Source organism: Pseudopodoces humilis, chromosome 3 (assembly GCF_049639895.1).
Source record: "Pseudopodoces humilis isolate 2021_Gansu_Grassland_sample_001 chromosome 3, ASM4963989v1, whole genome shotgun sequence".
NCBI classification, from domain to species: Eukaryota; Metazoa; Chordata; class Aves; order Passeriformes; family Paridae; genus Pseudopodoces; species Pseudopodoces humilis.
Window position 1 is genome coordinate 4,608,825 of NC_142202.1, and position 22,375 is coordinate 4,631,199.

A 22,375-nucleotide genomic window follows, 5' to 3' on the forward strand; every position below is an offset into this window, starting at 1 on the left:
TGTTTAAGAACTGCACTTAGCAACAACCAAAAAGTCACCCATTTTTTTCACTTCCTGGCTATAATTTCATGGCCACCTTCTAGTAACTGCAAAAACTAAGGAATAAACTTATGTCTTTTTGGTTGCTCTCTCTCCAGGAGAGAGAGTTGGAGTTGAGGGTGCTCAGAGTGGTGCGTGCTGCTGTCCCAGTGAGTTGTCTCCAAGCAGCTCGGAGCACGTCAGGGGCTTCAGGACAGTCTGACAGTCCTGCTGCTCCTTGAACTGCCAAACACAAGTTTCAGCTCCAGAGATAAACACCAGCTCGGGACGAAGGCGAGAGAACAGTGGTAACACCTCCATGAGCAGCATGTCCCACACATTTCCTGCTCAGGCACTTCTGCAACACTGAATCCAAGGGAATAGGCTGGAACAGCACCACTCCTGTAAGCACTTGGGGATGTCCTTGGAAGCTTTCCATCCAAACTGCCCTGAGTTCATGTCATTAGGCATGATCACAGTCTAAGGCCAGGGGTGTCTCTTCCAGCACATACTTCAGGTGGCACGGCTGATGCTCGTTTTTCCCTTCAGACACGCTTCCTTCCCTTTCCCAGATAAAAAGTGACACTTCTTGCAACCTGCGTAAGCTGCAACTTCAACTACAGCTGGATCTCCCTCATAACACAGTTGAAATATTGTCCTCTTGTAGCATGGAGTGACAGGTTGTGATAAATAGACTGTTTCTCTGACTAATATGTACCTAGTCAAATATTAATGAGCCGGCACACAGAAGCATGAAGTAATCTTTTGTTTTTCATTAAGTGCATAGATTAAAGAGATGTTGCTTTACTGTAATGCACAGAATTATGTCATTTCAGCTTAGAGTAACTGTTAATCACCTCAAATTGAAATGATCCTTGGTTTTGTTTTAAAGAGCATAGAAGAACCAGAAGTAGAGGAAAAACAGAAGTAGAAATGGAATATGAGACTATAGTGAAAGTGAGTGAAACATTCCCCTTTTTATCTAGTAATGCTGATGTTGTTTTCATTTTACATGTCCAAACCAGGTCAGGATCATCCACAATTAACTGCCTGGTGGTTTTTCTGAAATCTTTGAGCAATTCTAGCCCTGATTATTACCTGCTAGCTGCATAACATGAGCTGCCACTGACCATTACATGCCGTCGATACCGCGGAAGCGATTTGTGCCTTCTTCGGATCATACCCCACCCCATTGTCTCCCTGCCTGTTTTATTTATTGCTGCTTCTGCCCCACCTCAGTGCAGCCATCAGGGGCTGTGTGTAACAGCATGATTGTCCCAGCTTTCTTGCCACAGCCCTTTGGGTCATGGGAATATCCTCTGTTCTCTGCTCACAGTAGCTGCAGTACTCTCAGATCAGAACACCAGGCACTGTGAAATTTCTCTCTGAAGAGGTAAAGAGGATTGATTAATGTGGGGTAGGAATTGAGAGCATTTGAATGTTGAAGTGGGAGGTGGGGAAAGGTGTGGAAGGTAGGAATTCTGGGTACCTCTGAAGATTAAACTTACCAAGTAGATAAATTAAGGATTTGTCATCTGGGACACCAGAGTATGGGATAAAGAAGGGATTAACCTTCTTTAAGGGGCATCACAACAGAAGGAAGAATTGGGGTACAAAGAGAAATAATTGATGAATGGGGATCAGTAAAACAGGATTACTGAAGCCTAAAGGGGAAGACTTAAAAGTGAGAGAGTGAATTTTTCAGGGAAGAGAACAGAAGACAATTGAGGAAGGGCAGGCAAAGCCTGGAAGAGAAGTGAAAGTAGATTAAACCAAGAGAGTTTTCTTTATTGCTTTATGGAAGGGCTAAAGATGGTGGTGGAATGAAGTATTACTTCAGGTATGTTCATCAGGAGACACGATTATGTATAAGCAAACTTCCTGCATCCTCCTGCAAGCACAGCCATGCCAGGAGGCTTGGGCTTTCACTGTCAAGGGGGTAGCAATAAGCCACACAGCTTTGTCACTAAATCAGGGAGTCCCTCTTGCTTTGTATTTTTATTTACTATTTCACCTTCTACTGCTTTCTTCTGGATTGCTCTGATATGCTTTGCTTGTTTGGGGAGAGAACTGCCATGGTTCTCAGTGAGGGCTGTATTTGTTCTCTTAGCCTGTCTGGGGGTGTTGTTTGATTTTTAAAATACGGATCATGTCCCTTTCACTGGCACGGAAGAAGGAACCAACTCTGGGTGTTTGATCTGTGCCTTGCACCACACAGATTGAGTCCTGTGCTTTACAGAAAGGCAGTGCTAAGTTTGATTTATGAAGTGACTGTAATTTGATTTGTCAGGGTTTTCTTTCTGTGAATCACCTGCCTCTGCTCACACAGACCCAGCATCTTCCTCATGTATCGATTCACATCATTACAGTTTATTTAAAGGTTTTTACTGTTGCATAATAAGGGAATATTTTTCTCAAATGCTTGTTAGAAATAACACAATTGCAAGTATTGTTTAGTTCTCTTATTGTGGCAGGGTTAGAGATTAAAACTGTGAGGTGGGGCCTTGATTTCATGAGTGCTGTTTTCCTCTTGGACACAGGCAAGGGAACTAAACATGTGTTTCCTGAGCACAGTGGTTGTGAAAAAAGAAAGCAGAGCCCATAATGAATATGTTGGCACCTCCACAGTATTCAAAGGAGTGACTTACTGAAGATGGCAAGATTAAACTGGCAATTGCTCACTAGGGGACTGGGATTTCTTTGTTGTTTGTGTTTAAGTGACAGGAGAATATTGATTTCTGTTCCTGAGGGATGTGCTGTCTTCCTTTCCTGAAAAGCAGGAGGATGGGAATAGAGATGAGCTGCCTTGAAACAGCTCACTGATCATTTGAAAAAGGCAGAAGAACTTATTTGAACTCTGTTCTTCTCATACATCACTTACATTTTAAATAATATGAAGCCAACCTCATATCACCTGCCTGGGTCAAGTTAGGATATCCTGGGAGGATGCTGGGAACCCAGGCAAATCCAATTTCTCCTGCACAGTTAAAAGGCAATCAGACCCCAGAGAAAAACCTCCTCTAGTGAGAAGTAACTCCTCATTACACCACTGGAGTTACTCTTTCCTTGGCTTCATACTGCTCTCAGGACTTCAGCCTCATAGACTGTAAAGGATTAGGAGAAGCTCTGCGTGGTGAAATTGTCATGGAATTAGTGCACCCTACCTGTGCATGAAAACTGGGAAACCAAAAGGATCTGCACCGAGTACTCAGGGAGCTCCAAAATGGGGCAAAGGAATCCATCACACCAAAGCAAACATGAAATTGATGTGATGTGAAGAAACGTTTTTTTCTCACCCCTTTTTGTTCTAAGCTCTCACTGTTACATACACAGGACAGGGCATTTGGGATGCTGTGAAGTACCAGGATAAGGGAGGGAGGGCAGGCAGGGCAGGAGAAGGGAGTGGATTTTTCCCGCAGGCCAGAAAGGAATATCTCAGCTCCTGCTCTGGTGGAGTAAACCACTGGCTTTGGGCTGAACAAAACTGATCACCTTAGAGAATATTTCTGTGCAGGAGAGGCACAGAATCATTCTAAGCCACGCTAATAGCTGTGAAGGAATCTAGAGAAATTACCTAAATTACAGCTTCATTCAGGAGCTGTTTGAATCCTCTAGTGAATAAATGTTTGACAGCTACAGGAAGAACTCCCAGGTAGTTCACAGTTTTGTTTGTCAGCAGTAGATAAAGTTTTGAAACAGAAGGAGAAGAATGTAGATTTACAAGTCTGGTCTGAACCTGCAGCCTTTTTTTATTCTATGTCTTTGCTCTAGGATTTTTTGCTGGATAGGAATGGCTTTTAAGAAGCCTAAAAAGTAGGACCTAAGAGCTACTGCTGTACTTTTCTCATCCTTTAAGCTGTGTTTCAAATGGAGACTTAAGTGCATGAGAGAGTTTTTCAATGAGGCTTCAGCCATATGCAAGTGTTGTCTAGGATCAAGCTCTCCTTTTTCCTAAACCTGGAGTTTTGTAAGTCTTTTGGTAGCTGTTGCACACATCCAGAATTCTGCACAGCACAACTTCAGCCTCCAGGTTCAGCTCCTGCCTGGCCTGTGGGGATGATACTGCACCCTGCTGCCTCTTATCCTGACAGCTTTATCTTCACAGAGGAGGTGTTAATGCCTGGATAAAACATATGGTGTGGAGCTTATAGGGAAAATTATTTCACAGCCTGTTGATACTGAAGGTTAGCATTTCTAGAAACAGCTTACAGTCACTCATCTGTGGTCCTCCTTGAGATTATTTCTAGTAGGAAACGTAGAAGTGCCCGTTTGGCTCAGGTTTATTCTGTGGCGTGTTACATAGGTTGGTGAGATCTCAGCGTAGTATTTCTGCTCTCAAAATGCTCCTTTCTGCTGAAAATTTTGCAGGTTCAGTTTCCAGAGCAGAGATAGAGTTTCAGAAGTCAATATTCCTGATGGGATTGACTTGCAGCAATTGAATGTTTCCCTGTTATTCCAGTAATCCACTTCACACCACTTGGATGCTGCTGGAGCTGGGAGAGAGCAGCCTGTAATGCCAAATAGCACGGAAAGTGTAGGAGCTCCTGGGAATGACAGCTCACTGTCACTCTTTCTGTTGGGGGATCATTGTAATTCCAGGGGCTCCTGCTTTCCATGCCATAAAGGAATAAATTCTGCAGTGACTTCTCCCCAGTTCCATGTCAGTGTTAACGACTCCTCTTGGCCTGGAGTACCCTTCATTCCCATTTGTATTCAGACAGGCACTACTGCAGCTCCCACTTGAAAATACTAATTGGTTGAAAATGAATTCCAATTTTTAAATTATTGCTTAGCTTTTTTACTTTTGAAGTGATCTTTTTTTCCTAAGATTGGAGTTAATTTCTTGTAATTTCAGCTGCCATGTAATGGTTGCAACTCATAAGCAGATTTAATTCAGTGATATAAACCACGTTTGAGGATTCACATGGGCCAGGGTCCTCTCTGTTGGCTCCTGCAGGAGTTGAGTTGATTTAATGTGGAAAAGGAGCAAGCCTGCTCACAGGTCCACATCCTCTATGGGAAGAGGTGGCTGTTTTCCCATCCAATCACCAGGAGAGAGGACATACTATAAATATGGATGTTGCCTGCTCAGAAGTTGAAATATTCTGTGCCCTCCTGAATTACTTTTTGAAAATTTTCTGGGCAAGTAAGTAATGCTTCACCATCCAGTCATCTGTCAGAGTACCCACAGAGTGTTTTCATGTCCAATTCTGTCATTGCCCAGAGATCCTGAGCAGGTCCCTCTCCACAGTGTGCTGGAGATCACAAAAAAAAAATACAGATCTTTGATAAATATCTCACCAAAGATCCTCTTTGAACCTGTCCTCCCTGAACAAACTGTATCTTTTGTATTAATGTTTCAGGAACATGATATTTTTTCCACAAAACACGTATTTATGCCAATGGAGTCATTATATTGATGTACTTAAAAATATTCAGATGTCTTCCCTTTTTTATGTGTGTATGTATCCATAAGCACACAGGCCTGTCACAAGAGGATTGACTCAGCATTCACCCTTGTTTCCTCCCTATAGCTCATTAATATTAGTAGGAGGATGCTCTGCCTCTCCTTATTTAAAAGTCCAATTAACCATAGGATGCAGGAGACAGGGAGCTGCTGGAGGAGCAGGCAGAGGCTGACAGGGAGTGAGCTGCAGTGGCTGGTCTGATTTAGAGAAGTTTCTCTCCCAGGTATGGTTCCCTCCATCAGAATATTTCAGCTGCTTTTATTCTTGCAGATGATTTCCATGGCAGGAAAATGCCATTCCCAAGATCTGTTTGAACCAGCTGAGTGTTATCTTTGACTCATCTTTGCTGCAGGCACAGAGGATTTGGGAAAAAGACACCTACCAAGGAATGGCTGCGCTTTTTAAACTGCCTTCCTTGGTCGGTGCTGCTGTGCCAGACGTGGCAGTCCCTGCTGTGCCTCTGACAGGTGCCAGCCCAAAGGGAATGGGACAAACACCAAAGTGTAGCTTCAGTGTATCTGTGAAGCAAAATATGACCAGACAAGAGAAGTTCAGTGTCCTTAGATCTGCTCTGCAAAGGCAGGAAGACTTAAAAGCGTGGGTTGGAGGCTTCTTGGAGAGCCTTGAGCCATAACAGCAGGAGAAATTAAAATTGATATCTTCTCCCGATGTATGGACCAGATACTCCTCTGCAAACAGCCTCCCCCTGACTTCTGAAGGAGTAACTTGACAATTTAAATTCCCCATCCATTGCATTTGTAATTACCCTGTGCAGAATCTCCTGGAGCAGCTCTCCTCCAGGTTGTGTAGGGTGCTTTCCTTTGCATTAATCACGGGAGCTCCCTTCCGTTTTGCCTGAGAGCAGCCGTGCCGATCGATTGGAAAATGGATGCGCTGGAAAAGCAACACTGCAAGTTAAACACGGGGATTCTTAAGCTTGTGGCTTCCACACTCTGTGTCAATGTGTGACAGGAGAGAATTGTAAACTGAGAAGGAGTTCTCCTGTGAATTCAGTGCCCCCATTATCTCTCCTTCTCTATCCGAAGGGCTGAGGAAATCTTTTTTGATAGCCAAGACAGCTTGGTGCTTCAGCTTAATTTTCATTGCATAATTTTAAATACAGATCGTGCCAACAGTGCTGCAATTAATGGATAGCCTAAAGACTTATTATTTCAAATTAATTGATATGTAAGAAAGTTTAAATAACATAAGTGATAAGAATTTTTAGGGATAACTTCTGTAACTAACTCAGAATAATCCTTTGTACTGTTATTTAGAGTAGCAGATGACTTTATTATTCACTCACCATCACTAAATCTAATGTCTGTCTGTATTTCTCCAATACTAAATAGATTTCCACGAGATGGGGAAAAGATGACACTTTATAGTCATTGTTCTAAAAGGTGTTTTTGCAAGTTAACAGTCTCTTTCATTTCTGATACTTGTCTATCATCATTTGAAATAAATACTCCCTGAGTTCCAGATTAATTTCTGTTATCCTCAGCAGAGATGTGTCGCCTACACATTTTTAAAACAGGGCTCTAAAGCAAGAAACACATGTTTTTAAAGTACTTCTTTGCTTCTTCAAATCACTTGATCGCTTATGAAAGGCCTTTATTTTTCTAGTGTTCATTAAACTTATCTTCAGCTAGATTTGTAAGACCTCTCAAGAACTTTTTAATGCTTTTGGAAGATGTCAAGTACCGTAATAATAATAAAACACTGATAGAGCATTAAAAAGATGAGTTCTTGTAATGGAAAGAGGTTTTGTTCTACTGCTAGTGGGTTTTTTTCTTAAAGAAGGTTTTGCATGGTGCAAAATCTTTCCAAGAGAGAAGCTACCAATAGTGATACACATAAATGAAATCAGATTACAAACAAAGTGGAGCTTTAGGGGATCATGTTAGGTATTTTGATGGCATGCCTTTCAGTGGAAAAAAAAGCAAAGGGCTTAGTGAAGTTCCATGAGATTCATCTCAGTGCAGGCTTGACCCTCTGGTGAACTGAGCTTTGATGAACTGTAGTGAGTTCAGGAGGAGAGAAGGCAGGGACCAGATCCAGCTCAGAGTGCTGTTGGTGGGAAGCTCACGATTCCTGTAGCAGGCGTGGGGGAGGCCCCAGGGTGACCTTCTCATGCCCACTGAGCTCGGCAGGGACAGCAGGCACCAGAGGAACCGAGTCTCAGGAAGTTTAACGTTGTGGTGTCCCTTATCCTCCTGTCTGTGCTGGCATCCAAGGAATTAGTGCATCTCTTTTCCTGGCAACAGCAAGGTCTGGCCACAGAACTCAATGGCAATCTCTTTAAAAGAGGTGTTCAAGAGGAGTTTCAGACACCCGGCTGCTTGGCAAGATGGAAAGTGTCCCGTGGCACAGACTCACACACAGGCCCTGTGACACACATTTTGTGTCACAGTTCCTCACTGGACACATCCCACCACACCTGAGATGAGGCTGTGAGGCTGCTTGGGCTGCAGCATGAGCAGGGTGGCAGTTCCTCACCCAGAATAAGCATGAGGAGGGAAAAACACCCTCAGCAGTTTCCCTTCCTCACGGAGCTCAGGTGCTGGACAGAAACCCAGATCAGGTTGTACACAGAGAGAGCAAGGTCTGGACATGAGAAAGAGTCTGCCCTTCTCTGTGGGAAGTTGTTACCTCTTATCTGGAGCAGGCTTGGATTTAAAGCAGCAACCTGGTCCTTTTTCCCAGGCTCCTTCATGCTTTGTAGTTTGCTTAAATTGAAAAAGGGAGTGATTTTCAGGTGAAAACCCCGAGCCACCAAAACACAAGCTTTGCACCTCTCCTTTGTGAGGCAGATTACAATTACCCCCAGATTTCTCCTGGCTCAGGAGCAAGCATTTCATGCCCTTTTGTGCCAGCAGTTCCTTCACTTGATCTGGTCTGTTTGCAACCACTTTTGTGGTTGTAGATCCAAATTGTAGATCCAAACCCCATTAAAGCCAATCACTGGCCTGTGGACTGGAGGGAACTTTGGGTATGTGCTTTACCAGGCATGAGTTCAAGCTGCTCTGGGCAGCCGTGGGATGGGCTTTGTCCTGTTGATATGACTTGATGAAATTACCTTATATGTCCATTTTTGCATTGTGGGATGCTTGCTGAACATCATAGAAATAAAGTTTTCTGCATGGGTCGTTTAAGCTGGATGGGTAATTAGAGAGTTGCCTAAGTTTGCAGCAGTCAGCGTTAATATGAACTTGGGAGAAAATGATTAAATGAAAAACAACTGAACTGAAATAATAATCCCTTGAATTTACTCGTGAGGATGGCTCAGTCAACCTCCTATTGCACAGTACTGCTTAATCCAGTAACAGCAGTACCAACAACGAGAGGAGGGTTTTTTCCTTTAAAGCTAGTTGTAGTATCAGGAAGTGAAAACCTTCAGGCTATTTTTAATTAAGATGAACCACAGGCCAGTGTTGCTTTTACATTAAGCTCTAAAGTTTTTAATAGTTGCAGTTAAAATTCTACACTAATTTTGCTTCTCAAGTGAAAAAAAACAACCAAGTGTGTTTTGTAATCCAGCATGAAACAATGAGGAATGTGGAAATATGGATAAACTCATGGTAGAAGTAGAAGGATGTGAAGATAATCATAGGAATTAAACACAGAGCAGCCATAAACTTACCAGACTCAGTCCCCAGTAGCAGTGATACATCTCCATTTGATGGCCATTAGGTAATAATGAACATATACATCAGCACATAAGTTTGAACCGGGTCCCAGCTTTTTGTCATTTCTAAACCCAGCCTCAAAACTCGCATGACACTTGGAAGTACAAAGGCCAAAATACTGAGCCATCATTTCTGGAAGATGGAAAATGAGGGACAGCGACTCTGTCTCCACTGTTAAACTTCTGCCAGGTTCTGAATGGATTTTTTTTTCATTAGCCTGTTATGTTAAAAAATAATGGCTGTACTAAATTGGGTCATTATTTGGGGAGAGTCAATGTAAAAATCTCTGCTAATAGTCAAGAGGAAGCCAGATTCATGTTGTTGATGAGTTAGGAAATATTTTGGAATAGCCTTCTCTGTTACAAGGGATTATAGAACTGCAACTACTTGAAAAGATTTTCAAAGAAACTTCGAAGGCTTTGATCTTTATTCAGAGTGTGCTTGCTTTCTAGTCTAGAAACATTCATTTTTAACAAGATATTAGGGGAAAGACTGACTGCTCAGTAATTTTCCAAGCAGACTTTTCAGTGGGGCTCCATCCTGCAGAGGCTCTTTGGCATGAGCAGCTACAGAGCAAGGTAAACTTCAAAGTGCAGGAGAGGCTTTATCAGTGTGATTATTTCTGAGCTAATGATGGCTTCCTTCTAAACCTCCATGCAGCTCCCTGACAATTACCAGTGACATGGAAATCATAGTGAGTGTGTACCTTAAGAAAGGTGCTGTCTCAAGATGCAGAGCCTTCAATGTGTATTTGGAGCTCTTATTACTCGAAACAGCTTGAGAGTCAGGGCAGAGCAGGGTATGGCAGTGAAAGGAGGTGCCAGACTTAATCACAGGGTGAGCTGCTCCTTTTGCTTTGAGGAGCACAGTGATGCCACTGGAGAGAGACAGAGAAAGAGATTATTTATTTCCTTTTCATTGTCGTACTGGAGGAGAAATCTCTGTGCTCAGAGGGAATTTTCTGTGGCACTGACGGGGCCTGTTGGAGATGTCCTGCCAAGAGTCAAACACAAGCAACACTGTAATTACCTATTAGCAGGGTGGATATGAGAGACTGGAAAGTGCTTTGTTAAACTGAATCCAGAGTTCAGTTTAGGTGAGACCCAAAAGCTGTGCCGTGGGTTCCACCACCTTTTTTTCAGATCTGTGCTTCATGAGCTCCTGAGCCCTCTCATTGGAGACCTTAAGCACCTGAAACTTTCTTATCTCTCCTCTTTCAAAAATTGCCAGAATCTCTCACTTTGTGGGGCAACCTCACTTTCAGGCAAAACACAATAAATACTAAGTGGCCCTGCAGATTCCATGGCCCACTGGGGACATCCTGCTCTGCTGCCGTGGTGCTGCTGAGTCTCGCGTTCTCTGGTCCATCCAGGGTTTGGAATATTTCTGGAGTATATTGTTGCTGTTGTAACCTCAAGATGTCATTTAAAATGAGTTTCCAAGGGACTGTCATGACCTCTTGAGATGAGAATTACAATACTGGTACTCTTGGAAGGCCTGTGCTGTTGGACAGTCAGCTGCCTGTTTACAGGCTGCCTTGGAGGCATCGTGGCAGTGGAAAAACATAATTTATCAGAAGGTAATGGCTGCACTGATTTTTTTCTGTTGTTTGTTTGTTTTGCAATATCCAAAATATGGACAGCGCTTTAAAAAAGAACCAGCTAAGAAGCTCTCTTTGAGCTCTGTCACTTGAGTTATTTACCCTGGATACACCCCAATAAACTAAGGCCAGTATCTGCTGATAGATGAGACTTCAGGGGAGTTCCTCTGGATTTATTGCACTGAAACTGAGAAAATTCTTCCTTGCTTACAGTGAAGATAGCTTACTCTAGTGATGATGAAAAGCAACAGAATCTCAGAGTCTACCCTTAAAATGCCCATAGAAAGGGGATTTTTTTTCCCCTGTTCATTCTAGCTCAAATTATTTTTATTCATATGCATCATGGGGTGTATAGGTCATGCTTTTATGAAGTTTGAATTATTGAAGTTTTTATGAAGTCTAAGTGCCACTCGATAGCTTCAGAAAGCATTTTATCCACAAAAGCAAACTGTTACATGAAATAATCATCAGAATGAGGAATAATTCCAAGTATGCAGCTTACAAGACACAGAGCAGGGCTTTGCATGAGAATAAACTACTGTAGTTTTGAAGAAACAGGAAACAAGAGTTACTGTGAAGAAAATCCTCCCACAGAATTCAATACAAGCTATTTCTTTAAAGAAAATGCAAGAGATCTGAAATTGCTGCTAATAATACAATTGCCAGTAGGAAAAGATCACCAGTTTAGGCTTTTGCTGTAAGGATCTTCTCTAACCCAGAAGATTTCAGCAGAGATATTGTACAGGTATATGTGTTTAATACATGTATGAACTGGGCAGCACTGATGGGCAATCTCACCACCCAAACATTTATTTTTAATCAGTTATTGGAGCAAATGTTGGTTTTCAACCCAGAAGAATATGAGTTGCCTTATAAATGTTAAAATCCAGGCGCCCAGGTCCCAGGTTTCCTCGCGGTCCCACTGGTTTAATTGAGGTTGCAGTTAATAAAGGCGGAGACACAGATTGATGGAGGCCCCAAGGTTACAGTCTAGTGCCTTGAGACAGAAGATATTAAAGGGACTCATTTATGTGGGGACTTGTTGTACCCTCGGGGAGGCAGAGCAAATCACCTTTGCTTCGATAGGAAGAGACACTGAGCTGAAACATGGCAGATAAGGGAGGGGGTGGGAGGGGAAGTGTCTGTACAAGGGGAGATAACACGGGATGTGCTACCACTCCGTGCCTGGTGAGGCACTTGGGGTGATTGCTGGTGATTTTTTTCAAGGAGCATGTCTGGACTTTGCAGCCTGTTGGCATGGGAAGCCAGAGGGGCAATAGTGGAGCACTCAGAACTAGAGCTGAGCCAGCAGCTCTGGTCTCAGGAAAACAGCATGGAGACTTTGTGGGGTGGTGAGATCGACCTGATGACCTTTGTGAAGGACTAGGGGAGCATCACCTTCAGGTAGGGAGGCAGAGAAGGACTCTTGAAACTGGTGTGCCTGGTGTCTCCCATGGTCTGGAAAGTTACCACTGTTTGAAAATGCAGAGATGTCCTTGTCTGAGGACAGGAGTCATTAACTGGAGCTTTCCAGTCAGCACGAAGACATTTCCCGCTGCTGTTTAGCTGTTCCTTGTGCCACCTCAGATACCAAGTGCCCTTAGGCTCCCCTTAGTGATTCCACACTCCCACATCTTCTGAGAGAAAACCTTGTCTACCTGAATAGTTTCATCTCAGGGTTAGAAATGTTGTCCTTAATTAAGCCCAAATGTTGCTATTGTTGACACGTCCCTTTATTCACTTCCTTGCTGAAGTGGGAGAAAAAAGAGCATTTAGGTGTTCTCTGCACATGGAGAGTTAACTCCTTCCCCAGGCCTGGGCAATCAGCTTCTGGAGAACCTGCTGCTGTTTCAGGGACGTTCTGACAGAGGGCAGAGAGGGCTCCAGCTGAGTGCTGCCGAGGGACTGTGGCCTTGAGGCATGAGGACATGTGAGCAGTGGTTACTCCCTTGCCTTCCCAGCAGAAATCAGCTTAGTGGAGGGAATAACATGGTCCTTAATAAGGAACTCCTACTGTTTCCAATTAAACAAAAATTGCTGCCTATAAATCACTTGATCCATGAGCTCTGTTCCTCAATTTCACTCTCCCTGTTACTGAGCCTCCATCTGCTTTTAACAGTTCTTGCTACTCATATGTCTTTTAATGCTGTATCCCTCCAGAATGGCTTTCTAATTAAGTAAGCTCTGAAAATGAAAAGCAGAGGAACAGCAGCCTTCTTGCTCTATGTACCCTTAATCTGGGAGTCCTCTCTGTGCTATTTTGGAAGCTAAATTGAGGTCGCTGACATTATGCATATTTGTTGTCTGATGCAGGCTTAAAAGCCCCAAATCCTCTATTTAAAATTATCTTTAGGCACATGGGTCAAATGTTTGCAGGAAGAAAAATAAGTATTTGTAGCTTTAGCAGATTTAGAGAAGGAGGGGAGGACTGAGAAAGGGGCCCCAATCCCAGCCCAGTGCTGCTGTTGCAATCTGGTTTCACTGACTGCTGCAAATATCAGTGTTGCTGGTGTTAACAAAACAAACATTTCCAATGACACGTGATAAGGAAAACGGGAGCTTTGCTGAACAGAAATTCCCTGGAGAGGTTGCAGCCCCCCTTTGGTTACAAATGGCGCAGTGACCAGTTACTGTCTCTTGACAAAATACATTCTGCTGAAACTACACACAAGAAATGAATGCAGTTGAGCTTCTCATCAGTAAAACAAAAAGAACAGGCACTGTCCACATGGAATTAAATAATATCCTGCATGTGGGCAGTGCCATGGTAATTATGGATAGAAATGAGTATCACATTTCAACTGGTGAGTAAATGCAACCATCATTTTACAAAAGAGTAAATTTTTTATATTTTCCTGCGCTCTGCCTCAAGGAGAAATAACACAGCTTCAAAATGTCTCACATTTGAAATCTTAACTCAAAAACTGTGAAAAAAACTTGAGAATAAAGAGTTTACTGTTGGAAATGTCAGAGATTGTTAGAGATACTGAACTATTTAGTTCTCGAAGTCTATTTTTACCTAAATTGTTGAGCCAGGATATTTGAATAATTTTCCATTCATAATTCACTGCATCATTCAGGGAAAGAAAATCATAAGGAAAACAAAATAAGATAAATTTAAAAGGAGATATAACAGAAACATCAAACTCAAAAAGGTGCCCTTAGAGAAAAATTCTCTAAGGAACAGAAAAACCTGAGACTTAAAAAAGTGACTTATTTGGAGTCATAGCAAATCTTTGCAGTAGAAGAACTTAATCAAAACAGATATAGCCATAATTAATGGATTTTTTCAACAAAACTGTTTTTGGGGGGCTTTTTTCACCAAAATATGTATTTGGTTATATCTCATACATAACTTTCTCAAAACATTTTTGGCTGAAGATTAATTCTCGAGATGTTTTTTAAGTAGTGCCCTCACTATTTATTTTTGAGTTGCAAATATATTTTTAAAAACCGATGTGAGCTGGAATGAATCCCAGTGCGGGTGGAAGTGGGTTGGTTTTGCATCAGCTAAGATGTTCCAGCAGGAGAAGGATGCTGCGAGGTCACAGGCCAAGCATGCGGTGTCCCACACCATGCAGGGACGGAAGAGAGGGGAAAAGGTTTGGGAAGCCCTTGCCTTGGTGACTTCCGAAAGGTCTCTCAGGGTACGAGGGGAAGGAGCAGTGGCGTTCACGTCCAGGACTTCAAAGGTGTTGCAGGAAGGGAGATGGGCTGGACGAGTTTCCCCCATTTCCCTTTCCCTCGGGCTCCTGGAGTGCAGGGAGGAGGTGAGGTGGGAGCGGGGCTGTGTGGCCCAGCTGTGTCCACCTCCTGTCTTGAAGCCCTCTGGTCACTTGTGCTGGCAGCACAGCGTGCTCCACACTTGACCACTTTGGTTTGGTTCTTGGGAGAAACAGGAGCTCATTAGATCACTTTGCAAGCGTGCAAGAGTCTACAGGGGCTTGGCCAGGAGCATCTAAACCCACGTCTCCTTGTGTAATCCTTTATTGATCACAGTCACTGCTTTTAGTGCCATGCATGCTGTTCATTTGGGAATTCTAATGATAACAGCTAGGTATAAATATAAATGTAAATAGCTTTAATAACACCATCTGTTTCCTTTTCTGAGTGTGTTTCCCCTGCTTTAAGCTGAACAGTCATAATCTTTGTCCCCTCCCACATTCCAAGAAAGGGCTGCGAGGCCTTTCCCTGACTGATGCCCCTTTTTGGAAAGCAGCCGAGGAAAAGTAGCTGAGGATGCCGAAAAGCCCTTTGAACTGGGAGGCCCCATGAGCCCATGAGCTGGGCTCTGCTCACCTGCAAAGCCCTGCTCTTGTCCTGTCCCTCAGCTCAGGGCTGTGTTGGGTGGATTCAAGGTGCAGATGGTGCTGTTTGTCCAGGGCAGGTTTTATGTAAAGCTGAGCTGAGCATCAGCTGGCATTTTTTAACTTGCACCGTTGGGTAAAAAAATAAGAGGTAGGAGATGGAAGCACACATTCAAGAGCTTCTGACTAACACATTCATCTCCTGTCCCCAGGGACCTCATTTCAAAACCCTAATGATGGCTCTGAATTTTAAAGTTGTAACTCAGTGAAATACATGGGAGTGAGATCTACCTGAACAAGAAATAGTGTCCAGCTGTGGGACACTAAAGCTACATGGAGGTGACATTCGTGTTGTGTTTGTTGTGTGTTAAGGAGAGGACAGAGAATCTGTAAGAGGGCAGCAGTGAGATAACAGAAGGAAGAAGGTTGTTACATGTTAATGAGGACAGTGGTCCAGATAATGATCTGCCCGTCTAATCACCGGTCTCATTCCCCCGCCTTGTCTGACTCCAAAATCCTAACAGCAAGTGTAGGTCACCTTGTTTAGTAGCTAGAGAGCAGAGAAATTGGGGTAGGTGGACTTGTGATGGGAAGCAACCCAAGGGAACAGCAAACTGAGTGGGAAGGCCACCTGGGGTGGAGTCTGGTGAGGTGCTGGTTGAGCAGAGAGATTTTTACTCACACACTAACGTGGCACCTTGTCTTGTCATCAGCCAGCCAAATGAGAGATGTGTGTGGCTACTGCTGCTGCTGGGAGGGCAGCTCTCCATTCATTGCCATGAGCTGTAATGTCCCTGTTAAGCTACAGAATAAAGAGGACACTGAGCCTTTTAAAAGAAAAACAGCTGGATTTCTTTAGGCCAGCTGGTTTTAAGCAGGCAACTTGTTTCTTTAACCTTGTGTGGTAGATCAAGGGCCAGGTAATGGATGGGATCTGAGGGACTTGTTGGGTGCTGAGCAAGGGCAGTGCCTTTGGAGTCAAAACTAATTTTTAGTGATGCAGTTTTAATCAACCCTCTTTGTCTGCTGTCTGCTCCTTCTCAACTAACTTCAACCTTCTCATGATTAGATATCTATATAGACTGTCTCTGGAGACAGAGAGGTAGCTCCAGATTCATGTCATTTCTATTAAACACTCGACTTAGGGAGGATTAGCCACTGGAGGTGCTTTAGGAGAATATTAGACACAATTGTTATCTAACAACATGCTTATGGTTGCACTGGGTTCAGATAACGTTCAGTTTCTGAGGGATTTCAAATATTTCTTTTGCTTTTAAAGCTAATTAATCAAATCAAGGTTCTGAAGGAAGTTGAGAGCCAGGAGACTTTTCCCTGACTTATGATACTACACCACCTTCTATACCTGAGGTGCCCAAAATTCACAAATGCCATGTCTGACAGTGAGGTGGGGGAAATGCAGCAGCTCATCTCTGGCTTGGACACTCCTGTGTTTTTAAGCAGTGCAGATCTTTAGCCATGAACTGTAACCCCAAGCACAACTGCACCATGAAGGTTCTGGCTAGAATGGAACCTTTGGTTTTTGCAGCGTGACCTACGAGAGTGCCGCGCTGCCGATGCTCCAGCCAGTGTGGATGTGATTTCTCAGGGCTGAGGAGCTCCCTGACAGCAGGAATGGAGTCCTGGGGCTGTGGTGAGCTGGGCAGAGAGGGAGGATCAGCATCAATTTTCAGTTTTCTCCACCAGCCACCCTACAGCACTGTTCCTCTGATGATGTCTATACTTGTGGAAGTGTTTGCAAAGTGAGACAAGAGGATCCCTTCAGAAAATTTGTATCTGGACATAAAGCCAGAAAATGAAGGGGTTCAGGAAAAAAAGAAGGGTGTTATGATAATGATTAACTACCACAGTGACAACTAAATATTTCTAGTCGATAGAAATACATATTTTAGAGGCAGGGTGTGTTTTAATTGAACCGTTTGTGCCTCAGACTTGGTTTTTATCCGAGGTGGAAAACTGAGGCCAGGACATCAGGAAAATTGCCAGAAAGAAGGCAGGAAAAGAGATTTAGCAGGGAAACCAAAAGGAAAAAGAACAAATCTTAGATCTTGAGGAAGAAGAGCTGCAGAATTTGTCTAATTAAGGAATGTAGAACTAGACCGGGTGAGCTAAGGACATTGATTTGCACATCAGGAGAAAGGAGAAAAGGCCTCACAAAAATAAAGTCAGAGATGCAGGATGAAAACCAGGACAGAAGCATGGGGAATGGGATGGGAAAGGCTCAGAGGGAGGGGCAGTGATAGAGTCACATGGTGATGAGTGTGGACAGGTCAAGGATGGTAAGACTAGGATAGGACCTAATGTTCAAGTGAAAATTTGCATAGCCTATTGAGAGCTGTTGCAGTGGGGTGAAGGAGACCTGAAACTCTGTAGGATAGACTCAGGCCTAGAGCTGAAAGATAAGAATTCCTTGCACCTTTATCCTGGAAATCCTGGGAAAATGCATAGCTGGAAACACAATTGCCTAAGAAACTATTGCAAAACTGCTGCAGCTACAGTTAGCAGAAGCTGACTCCCTCTTTTTAAGAAGGTGGGTAGATGGATGGATGGATGGACGGACAGATGGAGCGGGTCTGGCTTTGGAACTCACCCCTTTTGCTTCGTGCTGTGCTCATATTGGTCATGATGAAAAAATCGGCTTTGTCTTCAGTTGAAACTTTGATACACATTAATGTTTTTTAAAGAATGGATCGTGCAGATCCTAATATGGGCACTAAAAACAAAGGCTGTACTAATAAATACTGGGAAAGGACCCACTGCTTCCTGAAGACTGATAGCCAGATTTCATTCTGCATGCCTTTTGCATCCTGTTGATGATATGACACTTTTTCCCCAGTAATGTCCAAGACACATTCTGCATTAATCCGATAATGTAACTTTCCATGATCTAGCCCTAAGAAATGTAATTTAACTTGTTTTCCCTCCCTCTCTGACTCCCTTTGACAACTGACTTTTTCCTAATGGTTTCTCCAACCCAAGAAATCTGGCAAAAGTTGTTTTATTGTTCTCAGAGCAACATTTGTGGTGTGTTTGATGTGTGATTAACTACCTGAAGCTCAATAAAGGCCTTGCTCTTTCAAAGGCTTATCCGTGATCCATACTACACCTGAGTGGGGTCTTGTCAAAGCCAGTGGGAGTATGGACACCAGTACGGTTAAATCCATATGTATTTGAAGGATTTGGGTACCCAAGGGTGGTACCCAAAACCAGCCTTATGACTGCACGTTCCTCCAGCTTTGCAATGACTGCATGGAAATTAATAGGCATTTTGGATGCGTGGTGCTAATATGGGAAAGAAGGGAATACATTCTTGAATTGTGCAAAAATGCCTTGTTAATCCCCTTCCTGCCTGGTGTGGTACTTTCCCCATCCTGTAGCACTGGTCACATGAGATACACCTGAAGACAGCTTGTCTCTTTTATTGTAGTTGCAGGTGGAACTTGATCAGGAGTATCAAGACAAATTCAAAAGACTGCCTTTGGAAATTCTGGAGTTCGTACAGGAAGCCATGAAAGGGAAAATCAGTGAAGACGGTGACCACAGTTCTGCCCCCTCTTCCCTGGCATCTGACAGTGGAAAATCAAATCATAAACCTCCACAAAGTGAAGAGGAATTGGAAGAAGATAATCAAGAAAAAGTGTTTGATACTACTTTTTAACTGCCCAAGAAACAATCAGTGCGCCAGGGCGCACCATTCCCAACTGCCCGTCTCCGCTCTCCCGGGGTGAGCTGCCGCCGGAGCGCTTCGGGAGGCAGGAGGAATCTGCATTCAAGTGCACATTTCCCCAAAGGAACATTTTATAAAAAGTATTCTGCAAAGGTCTTCATTCTCATTCTTCATCTGATTATTATTCTAAAGCTTAGTGCAGTTGTAATGGGAAAATTAATATGTTAACCTCCCTCTTCTCTTTATTTTTCTTTTCTTTTTTTTTTATTTTTGGCCAATTTACAATAGGTAATTTTCTGGCCACATTCACTCTTTAAGAATGTTTAATGAAGACCAGTGTATTGTACAGAGACAAATGTGTGCAGATTTCCTTTTGGAGTGCTAGTGCAAAGTGCTCCAAACTAATAGAGATCCTGGTGAATATTACAATAGTACTTAATCATATTTGTTTCCTTCTTTATAACTGCACCTTGACAGCTGTACCATCCTTTTACATTTGCACTGAAACATTGGATCCTTTTTAGCTCTGCAAGCACTGGTGGCTTGCTGTCTTGATATTATGTTTATCCCATGGAGAGACATATATTTGCTGCTGAAAATTCTTGGAACTGTGGGGACGAGAGGAAAACGGAGAGAAGAATCCGCGTGGAGACTGTCGGTGTCTGTGTCTGTCTGTGTTTGTTACACCGTGTGAGTGCATGTATGTTTGTATATATATAAATATATATACAGCTGTATGTGCACACACATCTGTCTATATACACACACAGCATGTTTCTATCTGAAACTGATGTGGTCTCTTGGCCAAATGAAATGTTTCAGGGATCCGTGCGTAGGGAGAATCTTTCCGAGAGCTAACATCTGGGTTATACTGCTGTAGAATAATCATGGAATCGTAGAATTCTTTTTGTGGTGTTAGTGTTGTAAATCAAAGTAGTTTTAGAATATAAATTTGATATATATTTTGCAGACTCGAAAGTATTGATTTTAAGTATCATATTTTAAGCTTACTGAATTTGATAGGATTATAAAATGTTTAGGACTACAGTGTTTGAAATCTAACAGAATCTTCCATTATTTTTAAGACTGAAGCTCGGTTTTACTAAGGTCTAAAATTTAAAAGCAGAGTATAAAAATGTGACCACTGTTATTTAAAAATGTATATTAATCTGTTTGACTTGTTAAAATAAGAACAATCAAAGTTAGTGTACTGTATGATATGCATGAGAGAAGTAACAGCACATTCTGGGAAATTTCTATCAGACGACAGAGAGACGTTGTGAAAGTCAGGATATTTGAAAAGGTAAAGAAACGCTGTTCTCTGGATTCCCATCCTAACAGAAATTGGAATTCTGAAACACCTCAGACAGATTGGGATTGGTACCCGGGCCAGTGCACGATCCTTCCCTCCAGGGTGGAGATGCCTTGGGGTAAAGGAGAAACCAGCTCAGAAGCCCCAGATTGGCCTCGAGACTCTTGGTCCTGCAAATTTGTGTTTTCCTGCACCACTGGGCTCAGGAGCTGGACTGGGAATGACATTCACATTCATGTTTGCAAGATCAGGGCCTTACTTAGGATTAAACAGCAATCAGAGAAAGCAATCAATTAATAGCGAGGCATTTTAACACATCGTAACAGTTAAGTTACCTTACTTCCATTCCCTCAGGATTTTAGTACTTAAAGTAACTTATTTTATTTAAATTTAAGCAATAAAATACAAATCAAGCTTAAGTTTTCAGTTAAATAATGGTGTGTATATATATATAAGTTCAAATCTTGGAAAACAAACAGTATTTTGATGTTTCCTTTTTAAACTTAGAGCAGAAAGAAAGAAAAATTGCACATTGTTTGTAGATCATATTTTGAATTAAACTGCCCTGGTTTATGATGATGAAATCAGTGCACATGAAATTCAAAAATCTGACTTTCATCTTACCGCTAGGAAAGGTGACTCCTCTGCTAATCCTAGTTTTGCACTTTGAAATCAATCTTAATCACTCATTGAAAATGTAGAGTCGAGATATAATGCTGCATTTTATAAAGTTAAAATGACGTATTGTCTAAATTATTACAAGAATAAACTGATAGCAGTGTTCATACTAAAAGTGAAACTATTGCATTATAGAAACCGTTGTACAGCGCAGGCTTTTTGGGAAAATCCTGGCTCCTCTGAATTTGTGACGTTCCCGGGGACTTCAGGGGAGCCAGGACTTCGCCACAGTCTTCAAAGAAACTCGGGCAAATACCAATTAACCTTTTGTTTATATTTAATAAGAAATAAATAGACTGGTTGGGTTAAATATACTATCAGCTGTAGTCATTTTACAGTACGTTTGTATTTGACCATTTCCTGTACTCACATTTTTTTATATCTGTACAGTGCCACTTTCTGCAGGTGTAAGGTAGTGTGTAATCCTGTACATCTTGCATCGTTCAAACTATTTCAGTGAAACCAATATCATTTAATATTGATATTACTTGAACTAGAGTAAGATAATGAAAAAAGGGTCTTTATGATGTGCAAGTCTTGTGCCTTTTATGTATTTGCCTTGTTCCGTGTTGAATGTGTGGAAATGCTGTATCGTGGACTTTCTGCTGTATAGAATAGAGCTGTCTATATTAAATTAGGTCGTGCACTTCAGATATCTTTACACTACTGAAAATAGCTTGGTTTTGGCAGTATAAACAGAATTTTAAAAATTCTAATGAAGGCCAGACATTTTAGACGTAACATGTTCATAATTATGTTAATTAATGCTCATGTATTAGCTAAACATTCACTGACAGATAACTAAAGGGACATCATTGCTTGCCTTTCTTTGAAATCAGTGTTGCTCTTGTACATTGTATTAATAGTGTCTGTGATTGATTAGTCCTTGATGATTTGCTTTCAGAGTAGGATGAAATATTCCAGTTAACATGTACATATTTTTTCGGTTCCTCAATCTATGATTGTTTCAGAGGCATAATTCACATTTTTGTAAAAATTCTATGCAATTTTGTGGCATGATGTTTCTTCCACTTGTAATTTTATGTGCTTACATTACAGATCCAAAGGACAAATAAAAATTTCTTAACACAAGCCCGGTTTTCTCTGTTCACTGACTCAAGAGCCTCAGTTGACTCAGGAGACCTTACCCTGACCCCTTTGCTGACAAGAGGGGCAGTGCCAGGAGGAGGCAGGGAAATTTCCCTGCAGGCTTTTGTGTTCACACCAAGAACAAGAAATTGCACATGCCTGTGCTTCCAGCCCCTGCCCCTCCCAGCACAATGTGCATTTGCTGCTACTCTGAAACAATGGGAAACAAAAAGCAGTGTGCAAGAGCAAATGAACTGGTAAGAAAATGTGCTGGATTACAGGAAGGCTTTTGCAGAAGAGCTGGGACATGATTTTCAGCCATACCGATAAACTGCCTTAACAAATTACAGCACCTTTACTTCTGTTCCACTGCACCAGCTCTTTCACAAATCATCTATTCAATTATATATGTCCTGTGAAATGTACCCTTGCAGGGCCTTCCACTGAGAGCATTGAAAAATAAATCTATTCCTTTGGCTTCTGACTTCCCTTCTCCCATTTAATTTACAATGTACAAAATTATCTCTGG

General features: G+C 42.3%; 1 protein-coding gene across 6 annotated transcripts in view; it reads left to right on the forward strand.

The window, feature by feature from the left end:
• The window catches only part of PLCB1 (phospholipase C beta 1), a 369,472-nt gene extending 347,623 nt beyond the window's left edge, over positions 1–21,849 (forward strand). For 5 of the 6 annotated variants that reach the window (XM_088052361.1, XM_088052362.1, XM_088052364.1 and 2 more), the window contains one exon: positions 18,528–21,849. In XM_088052361.1, the coding sequence (XP_087908487.1) occupies positions 18,528–18,758 (231 nt within the window). In that variant the 3' untranslated portion in view covers positions 18,759–21,849. Of the gene's footprint in view, positions 1–910; positions 976–18,527 lie in introns of all 6 variants that reach the window. The other variant, XM_014254669.2, reaches the window with a different exon arrangement.
• Positions 21,850–22,375: the final 526 nt, after the last annotated feature.